The sequence below is a fragment of the Vigna unguiculata genome, chromosome 9 (assembly GCF_004118075.2).
Source record: "Vigna unguiculata cultivar IT97K-499-35 chromosome 9, ASM411807v1, whole genome shotgun sequence".
NCBI classification, from domain to species: domain Eukaryota; kingdom Viridiplantae; phylum Streptophyta; class Magnoliopsida; order Fabales; family Fabaceae; genus Vigna; species Vigna unguiculata.
In genome coordinates, this window is record NC_040287.1 from 33391576 (window position 1) to 33402302 (window position 10727).

Below are 10727 nucleotides of genomic sequence, written 5' to 3' on the forward strand. Positions count from 1 at the left end.
ATGGAGAATGTATGGAGTTTCCATGAAACATCCGAAAATATTTGAGAGTTTGAATTAAACATATTAACTCATAATGAAAACAACTATTTATAGCTTTATGCTAAAGGAATGAAAGTGTGATGTTGCAGTTACTGAATCAGAATTTGACATTGTTTCTTAAATAAAGTTAAAGTTTCCTATAGAAGAAAAGAAGAAGTATAATGTGGTGGATGTGTATTAATCATGGTTATCAGTTTCCATTGATTGATGTAATGTGATTGTGATGGTAGGGCAAGTATCCCTTGGAGTGGCATAAATGTTGTTACATATACATACACAACCCTAAAAGTGTTTGTTTTTTGTGGTGACACATCTCTCAAATAAATGATAAACATCATCAGTGGAAAGAGAAATGCTTTTCAATCAAATTGCATGGAGAAGGACACTCACTTTGCAGTAACTGAATCACAAACAAATATGCTATTCTCATTTCAACAAATTTCGAGTTATACCCTCTTTAATTAATTGTCATAATTAGGATTTTGGTTATTGGCTGAAATTAAGGTTTAGATATCTTAAGTAGAGAATTTTGTATGAATATACTACTTGTGACATCGTTATATTATTATATAGAATAGGAGGATATATGTAATTGTTACAACAAAATAAAAATTGTTTATGCTAATAAGTATATTTGGATTTTGTAGTAAAAAATATATTTGTTGTCTTGTATCAATGCAACTATAGATAAAGCTTTCCCACTTTCTTTTAGTTTTTCGATATTTAATCCATGATAGTATTTCGTACAATAAAGTAGAATAAAACTTATATTCTTGTTGATACTTTAATATTCTCCTTTTTTTTTTTATGTTGTTCAATAAATCTTTGAGATATTCTTGTTATTATGATAGATTACAATGATATATTATGCGACTATTTAAGCAGTGTGGTAAGTTTAATGTTCGAGTACAAAGAATATTTTTGTTGTTAGGGAGAATGTAAGAACCTAGAAAATTGCATTTTAGGATTGATAAAGAGTTTAAAATAATGATATTTGATTATTTTAATATTATAAAGTTAAAGTATAAATATAAATTTTATAAATGAGTTTCATTATTTATAAACACATAATCTCTTTAAGAATCTTTTCTTAGAGCCTTCTCCCTTCTATCTAGATTTCTCCTTCCTGTATTCATCTTTTTGAAATTTGGAGACAGTTAAGGTTATCCTTGTGACGATCTCTCCATTTCCGACTGATCAATTTATCTAATTAAGTAAGTTGATTTTTTTTTCTCAAGGTCAATTGTTATTCTTGTTGCATGTGAGTGAATATACAGCTAACATGTGACATTTGAGTCATCTTTGTGAGACTCTATTGATCAATAAATTGACATTGATGTTTGTGATAAATTTGAGTTTGGTTTGTTTTTGGCAATTGGATTAGCTATTGGATTGCTTAAACTGTAATGAAATGTCAAGATTATGCAGAATCAGATTCTCCAAGATTATGCAGACTCGTTGAGCGAAAATATGTTCACTGAATGAATCCAATTTCAGAGAGATCACTGGCTATAATCGCTGAGCAAAAATATACTCGTTGAGCAAATCCAAAGTCATAGAGCTTATTGACTTTGTAGTCGCTAAGCGAGAGTACACTCGCTAAGCGAATTTTGGAGAAATTTACCTCTGTGAGTTCTAGTGATTTATTGCTGAGCAAGTGGACATTTGTGCACTTTTTACCTTGCAAGTGGATGATTTCACTGAGTGAATACATTAGAATCTGATAGCCATTTTATATTATAAAGCTTTGGTGTCTTGTGGTAAATGTGAATTTGGCCTATTAAATGATTGATATATGAGATGTAACAGAGATTATTATGAGGTTGAGTTGAGATTGATTTATGTTAATCCAAAGAGGATTAATAGTGATTGTGTAGTGTAACCATTGATGTAGGGTCCAATTGGAAGTTATCTTGATGCTCTAATAACCATTCAAATTCTCAAGTAGAGAAGAATGGAGTATTTGGAGCCTAGGGGTTTTACCTTGACTAAAGGTGTTAACGAACTAACCTTGTGTGTGATAATGTCTACTACTCTGCCGGATGCCACCATAAGTGCACAACTTACCAGAGCCCGACATCAATGTTTGTATATGGATTAATTGAGTCTTAACTTTAGATTTCTATATCAAATGAATTGGTTGTTTATCTATGACTTAAGTAATTGCAGTGTGAACTGATTTAATCTTTTAATTACATTAGCTTATTCTTTTCTTAGGTGTCTTACTTTTTTTTTGTATGTTTCTTTTTGCCACGATCACCTGAATGATGTGAGTAGTTGAAGATTTTGTGGTTGGATCAATGTAAGAAAGAAGAGATGCAACTATTTAGTTGTATCTAAAATTTATGATGTATAACCTTTCGTTTCCTTCTTCTGAAAACTCTTTAACTAATATTACAATTATGAAAACTATTGTGGTATATATTCAATTATGAAACGTTTTTTTAATATTTTAAACCGTTAAATGAGATATTCCAAAATGTTTATAATTACATTGTTTTATTATTATAATTTTTCTATTACCTTAATTACAATATATTTAAATTATATTTTTAATTAAATACATTTTTTAAATTTAAATTCATACGAGTTTGTAAAATAAATTATAAATTTTTAATAAAATAACTTATTTATAATAAATATACAAATCTATAAAATTAAAAAAAAGTGCTAAGAATTCGTTATTGAAAAAATAGGATTTCCAAAATTAGAAAAAACATGAAGAGAAATTTTGTCAAATAGCCAAGTCAATAAAATTGAAAGAATATAAATGTAATATTCAAAATACGGAAACAATTTTAGGTTTCATGAAAAACACTAGTCAATTATTACAAAGTTCAATGAATTTAATCAAACCTACCTGCTACAAAAGTATAAATTAATTCAATTAAACAAGGTTTTCATATATCATTAGAGAACCTAACTAAAGTATAATAATTTACCCTCAAAGCAAAATTATTCATATTAATTGAGTAATTGAATTCATTAATTATCACTGTGATTATATCAAATATTCATTATTGACACTGATTTCCCAACCACAACACAACTGTATACTTGTAATCTTTCCACGTCATTAAAAATAAATAATCATCATTATATCCAATTACATTTCCAATGCAGAGATAATCATATTTACTCAACTGGTTAATCATTTGTGTAAGGTGTACAACAATTTTCCGATTTGCGATAAACTATATGTATTCATGGGAGAATTAAGGTACATTGCCGGCTGGCCACCCAAAGGGCAGGGACAATGCTTTTTGTCCAGAATTAAGAAATAAGGGCGTCTATTGGGAAAAAAAAATTGAAGATTTTAAATTCTTATCAGATAAATTTATGATAGAAAATTTTGTGAAAGACAAGGTTTGATAAATTTCATCATTCGCCAAATTCAGACTATTCAAAGATGGTTGCTTTCTACTCTTAATAAGCCTCGCTGTGTGCATGAGAAATATAATTTAAAATGGACATATGATTATAAATAAAAAATATATAAAGCCCTCCCTACAAAATCTAAAAATAATTATAAGTGGTTACTTTTATTGAGACTGGTAACCAGATCCAATTTTGGTCTAGTCGGAGGCATATAACTTTGCAAGCTCCTCTTGAAAAGTCTTTCTAATTACCTCTCTCTTGAGCTTAAGAGCTGCAGTGACTAGGCCACTTTCAGGAGTCCATGGCTCAGAAAGGCAAGTAATTTTTGCAGGAATTTCAAACTTTTCCAAACGAGCCTTCTTTGCTTCCTGGAAATGGTTTATGATAGTAAGTAAGAAAGTGGAATGATACAGAACTAACAACAATAAAGGCAATGAATAAGCTAACTCAGTTATGTTAACCTCAATGCTAACTCAGTTAACCTCAATTGTAGATTTTACCGTTGATTTAGACAAATGTACTTTCTAAAACTGAAAACATTCTTTCAAAAACATTACCAATAAGTTGTAAAAGAACTTCGATACAAAAGGCATACCTTTACAAGTGATGCATGCACCTCGTTCACAGTTTCTTCTTCCTCGCACAGTTCTGAAAAACTACAATAAGCAATTCCTTGGTATGAAGCCCATTGATCCAATGCCGGACGAGAAACTGACACAAGTGCCACACAGTAGCTATGAAAAGGGTCAGCATGCAACATGATATTGGAGACGTAGGGACTGGTAGAAAGAGCTGCCTCCACCTGTATTAAATTAATTAGTCATTATATATATTGGAAGCAGTCGACAAACTAATATCCATCATACCTTTCCCAAGGACACATATTCTCCATGCTGTAGTTTAACTATGTCCTTTTTCCGATCAATGATCTCAATGCAACCATCTTTATGGAATCTCCCAATGTCACCAGTGTAGAACCACCTTACTCCTCTTTCATCAACCTTTTTAACAAAAGAAAAGTAGATGTATATGAGACAGGGGAGTGACAGTAAACCACAAATCTTAGGAAAATGATTTTTTAACAACTAAATTTTGACAACTTTTTTTATAAATTGATGTGTCATTTTTAAAATTGTTTCGCATTTTTTATTTTCTCATTTTTCTATATTTCTAAACCAATTATAAAATGACATCTTAGATTTTAAAAGAAAATTGTCAAAATTGATTGTAAATATATCATTGTCCCAAATCTAAACATGACTAAGCAAAATTGTCAAGGACCAAACTTCTAAAAGCTTAACAGTTACATGAAGTGTCGTTAATGGTTCCTCACGGCACTGAAGGCTTGCTTAAAGCATGGATGGCCCATGCACTGGACCTAATCTGACCTCTATTTTGAAAAATAGAGGCCGTGAGGATCAAACGCCTAATTTAATCATTTGTCATATAAACTTTGTTAATATGTGAAGGATCAAACCTCCTAAATGGTCAGGCTGTTAGGTAAAGATTTGGGAATGGTTTTGTGTCTTAAAAAGAAAAATCACTAACGTGACAATGGAGGAGAATCGTAAGTGATCCGCTACAAGAAAAAAAGAGAAAGAACATATATAGCATTACCTTGTAAGATTCTCTTGTTTTTTCTTCATTTTTGAAGTAGCCAAGACTGACATTTGCACCGCCAACCACAATTTCACCACGAGGCATGGGCATGTCATTAGTTGAATATCCACCTTCGGGCCAGTCAATTAGCTGAGCCAAAAAAAAGTAGAGTTTATGTTTGTAAATATTCGTTGAGCTTAAAATGTATGGAGTTGGATTACATCTGATCAATTCCTACTTTAATATATGAGCAAGGAATAGGTGGCCCAACACGGCCCACAGACGTATCGTCGAAATCAGAGAATGTCCCACCAGCACACGTCTCAGTGAGACCATATCCTTGACCTATTGGAGCACTGAAAATGACAACCAAATATCAGTTTGATAGGAAAAGACAGTACTGGAAACTAGAAAAGCAATAAAAGAAAAGTGCATGTAAAACTATACAATTTTAGAGTATTTATTTTAGAAGGCCAATCTGTAGAACTAGAATTTCCCATGAAAATTAGGCAAAATGCACAAAGTGAAAGTTGTTGTAAACTTCAACTATCAAGCCGTGATTTTGTAGTTTACTCAGAACCTCTGCAGTGTTGGCTCCTTTTTTCGGTTTCTTTAAGAGAATATCAAATCCTCTACTATCATGTTTCCACCTTTTCTTCTGTAATGATATTTGTTTTATTTACAAAAAAAAAAATAATAACAAGGCAATGTTACTGACCCAAGACAAATGTTGATGAATCTTTGGGTGTCACCAGAAAGTGGAGCACCACCACACAGTATAAACCGAATGCGACCACCCAAAATTGCTTGAACCTTCTTGAACACAAGAAGATTCCACAGAGCTTTTTCTAAGCCCCAAGCCCCAAACCAGCCACCATTAAGTGCATGCAACCTTCGTGCAAAGGCCAAATAAAACAATTTCTTTGACATTCCTCCTTTTGCATTTACCTGCACGATCAGGGTTTAGCCTTACTACGCAAAGTAAAAGGTTACAAACTCACCAACACAGACACCAATGCATAATATTGATATGGAAAAGTATATTCTTCAATGGAATCACAAATCGAATACCTTCTTGAGCACTCCTTCGCGTACACGATCAAGAATTGCTGGTACAGCTGCCATCACAGTTGGCATCAATGCAGTGGCATCCCCCCTTTTCCCCCTCATTATTTTGTTTGATGTATCAGTTAAAGTCAAGGGAGTTCCATATCCTATACTACCTCCAACAGCTGCAATCAAATTCTAAAACAAATACTTGACATTGTCAAAACGTGCAAGATAAGAAAAATATAATACAATCAAAATGTAGTTTGAACGGAAATAATTATTCAACAATCACTGAAGTAGAAACTCATACCTCAGCTACTAATTCAAGGATGTGAGCCATCGGTAAGTAGGCAAGATAGACATCCTTTGGCCCAAGGTTAGGAACTATAATCATTACCGAAGAGACTGTTGCCAAGACATTGCCATGTGTCATCATTACACCCTGTCAAAATAATACAGCCGAAAAGGGCGGAAGGAAAAGAAAAAAGGATTAAAAAAATAAGTAAAAATTGCTCCTATCAAGAATCTAGATTACTATTTAGGAAAGTCAATCCAGTGCAATGATACAATTGTTGAAATTTAACTAAATATCTCAAAGATGCTTTTAACCTTGGGTAATCCTGTACTTCCACTTGTGTACATTATAACTGCAACATCGGCTGAAAGGGGTAAATCAGCCTCTACAGGATTGTCTCTACCAAGCCTCTCAACGTCAGAAAAGGAAGTGATTTCCCATCCAGTCTGAGCAGACAAATCAGATGGAATTTTGTCATCCATGCATATAACACGTTTCACAGAATCAAGTTGACCACTGATATGTACTAGTGATGTCAATTCTTTGCGCCCACAAATCACTGTTGTGACATCTGTCTGGCATAGATTTTGCATGTTAGATTAGATTACAAAATAGAACAAGCACATGAACTAAGAAGCACATCAATTTTAGTAAACCGTTTGAAAGCACGGACAAGATCCAATAAGTACATAAAAATATTGTGAAAAGGTTGAATTCTTAACCATTACATAAACTTTGAATACCAGAATTGTATGTTGAGTAGCTGAAACGAAAAGAAGGAAACTGAGGGTAGGAATAAAATGAAGAACTTCATCATGAGAAAAGGGAAAATAATTAATCCCTTAGTTTACCTAAAAGAATCCTCCTCCACCGGAAGGTTTTCTGTTCCTATTCTTTTAGTTTAAATAATTCATTAGGATTTCAAAAGTCTCACTTGAGTAAATAAGAAAAAGAAAAAGAACCTACAAATACATAGTTTTAAAGGTTTGGATTGAAGGTGCTTTCTTGGTTCTGGTTGGCTCGTGTCTCATGATACCTATCCCCTGTAGTTTTATGTGAGAATATACCAGGTGAGCTCCCATCCCGCGAGTCCTACCCCTCCTTTTTTTCAACCTCCTCGCAGACAAGTCTAGTTGCATAAGTGTGTATATCTTTCCAATGTTAGTTATTACTTAATAAAGTAAACAATATCATTGTCCCTTTTTCAACCTCTTCGCAGACAAGTCTAGTTGCATAAGTGTGTGTATCTTTCAACTGTTAGTTATTACTTAATGGGAAGTTTGACACGAGATTTTAATACAGTAATCATTGCTGTCCCCCCGATCCCCAAAAAGAAAAAACTGAAAATTCATTGTTGATACTGTCTTTCACGAGAACTGTGCCAGTCATTTACGCAACGCCACCTTAAAAGTTGCCAATAGCATTTAATCAGATTGCATGGTTGGCGAGGAGAACATGCGGAATTTTGAGAAGCAGGTTACTGCAAGTGGTTTTCTTCTAATCAAACCAGGAGGACGAGTATATCTTATTCCAGGTTTAGAAATTTTACAGATCCTTCCCTCGCCGTCAAAATTGTAATATCACTATTTAGTTCAATGTTACAAAGAACCGATTCTACCTCATAATACTAAACCAACGAACCTCGTTAACACGGCACAGCAAATGCAGCATAACCATAGAAACATATATAACAGTAACAGTTAGTCTACGATGATTAACATAATAGTATGTAACGATTAACATAAACAGAGAACGAACCTCATTCAACGAGTGACACAAAGCTTCCTCTCCCAACGACGAATATATGGTCACAACTGTCACATTCCTCCTGAAGCATCCCTGCATAAGAAACAAAACAATGAGAAACACAAATATCGAACGAAAAATCGTCCGAATCAGAGAAGCAAAAACCTGCAGTGCAATAAACCAACGATCTCTGGTATCAGCGAATATAGCCACGCGCTCTTCCCTGCGATGACCGAGCAACGCCAAACCGGAAGCGAAACTCGTGACGGATTGGAAGACTTTCCCGTAAGTAAGCCACCGGTAGTCCCCGAGGTGAAGCTTCTCGAAGCTTCTACCATCACGAGAGACCTCAATTTCACGCGTGATCAGCTCGCGCGTACCGAGCAGCAAACGGTCATGATGCTCACTGCATGCGCGCTCGAAGAGCTCCGCCAGGGTCGTGACGCCCTCCCAGGCAGAAGTGAGCGGCGTAGTGAAGCGGTGGTTCCGCAGCGTGAGGCCGCGCTCGCCGCCAACGTCAGCTGGGAGGCCGCGGCGCTTGATGGAACTGCGGCTGCGGAAGAGGATGACGAGGAGAGGAACGACGATACCGAAAATATAGGCATTCATTGTTCTGGATCCAGATAGGTGAATTCAATTGAAAGCAATGTTGTATTGTTCTGTGGCGGCGATCGGAGGAAACAGTGAGGCCCGAGAATGGCGTTTGGTGCAATCAATAATTGGGAGGATCGAATAGTTTCTGGTTTCAGGTTTGGATTGCGAGGGAGAGGGCGTGGGAATGAGGCTGCATTAGGATCAAAGATCGAAGAGAAGAAAGACGAAGGAGTAAATGCATAAATGCATAGGAGATCTTTTAGAGTACTGTGATGGTCACTGCAATGAGGCGGAGAGAACAAAGGGCATTCTGGTTTGGAATTTCAGAACTTCTCTGAAATATATATATATATATTCTGTGCGAAATTTGAAATAAAAAAGTTATTATTGTTATTAATAGCACTAATAAATTATATAATTGCAAGTATGTAACTAAATTAATTTTTTAATCGCAAGATCTTATGCTTAGGTGATTTAACTAGTGATTCAAACACGAGCGGTGTATCTTTGAAGAAAATGTTGAATGTGAAAGAGACCGTGTTGCCTTTCATAATAACCATGTGGAAAAAACAAAAATATTTTTGATAAATATTTTATTGACAAAATTATTAAATAGAATATTTTTTTATTTTTTATGGAAATTACATAAATAAAGAAATAAAAATTTTAAATTTTTCTATTAAAAATAATTATTTGTTAAAGTTTGTTAAATAAAACTTTGTTAAAATATATTTTTTGTGAAAAAATTAGGTATCTACATTAGCCAAAATCAGTAAAAATGTGGCCCTGGCATGTAATGTGTAAGTGTAACTATGAATAGGGATATCGCTCTTAGTCAAATAAAAGTGGCAATGACAGATTTATTCTCAGTCTATATCATTATGAAATTTCTGTCTACAAATATTCATATTATACAATTCATTACAAATTGTAGGAATCAATCGAAACGTTGATCACCAAAATTTAAATTAAACTTTATTCCTTTTAAATCGAACTGATTTTGTATGTATTATTTAATAACATTTATATGTCCATGTATTTGAAAAAATATGTAAACTATATTTCAATATGTAGATTTACTGTTTATTTGAATATTTGTTTACTTTTTTTAAAAGTATAAAATCAGTCCAATCCAAACTGAAAATATAAATTGTATTTTAAAATTAATGTAACTAATTTGGGCACCTATTTTCAGCTTTCTATTATTTTGTATGCTTTACATTTTCCACTCACTTCTAATTTCATAACAATTTCTTCCTGCACCTCGTGTTTTCTTACTGCACCTCATAAGCAAGTTAACAAGTCAAATTTGTTCTACTCTTTTTCCCTCGTCCTCTCCCACAACACTTATATACTTTCCTCCACCTCAACCCCATCTTCTTTCACCTCCATCTTCACCGTATCTTCTTCTTCCTCCATTTCCATCTGCATCTTCACTTCCACCTCATATTTTTATTCCACCTTCACTTCTATCATAAAAAACATTCACATGTGTCCATTAAAACAAAAGAAAAAATCATAATAATATAAAGTACAAGAAAAAAAATGGAAATCAATAATAAAATAATGTGAAATGTAAGAATTTCACGACGATCTGTGCGCATTTTAGATTGTACAATCCATAATACAATTTTGCATTACAAATTGTAAAATTCAGAATATTTACAGATTGCACAATCCAAAACTATAATTGCACCACGAGTATAATTGGAATTTAAAAAAATATAGGTGTGTTGGAAGAAAATATGGTAGCAAGGATATAATTGGAATTTTAAAAAATACAGAGGTGTTGGAAGAAAATATGGGGTGCAGGAGGATATTATCTTAGAAGAATTGTCATCTTAAAAAAATTAGCCTGTTTGGTATACAAGTCAGTAAATTATGTATAAAGTAAAAAATATATTCTAAAATCTACTTTTTAGAATACAAAATAAAAAAATGTACTTTAAATTCTATATTTTAAAATATAAACTATATTTCAAATCGTATAGTATAAAATACTAAAGTTTATGGAGGTTCAAATCAA

At 33.3% G+C, this 10727-nt stretch overlaps 1 protein-coding gene across 1 annotated transcript; it reads right to left on the reverse strand.

Annotated features, from left to right (window-relative positions):
- Window positions 1–3389: 3389 nt before the first annotated feature.
- Window positions 3390–9013, reverse strand: LOC114196114 (long chain acyl-CoA synthetase 9, chloroplastic-like). Its single transcript, XM_028086646.1, has 11 exons — window positions 8273–9013; window positions 8120–8200; window positions 6676–6936; window positions 6377–6508; window positions 6088–6261; window positions 5735–5964; window positions 5255–5372; window positions 5035–5166; window positions 4284–4418; window positions 4013–4219; window positions 3390–3785 (listed from the first exon to the last, which is right to left on the reverse strand). Exons 1-11 carry the CDS (start codon window positions 8714–8716, stop codon window positions 3615–3617), a joined length of 2085 nt encoding a protein of 694 aa, XP_027942447.1. The 5' UTR covers window positions 8717–9013; the 3' UTR covers window positions 3390–3614.
- Between the last annotated feature and the right edge of the window lie 1714 nt (window positions 9014–10727).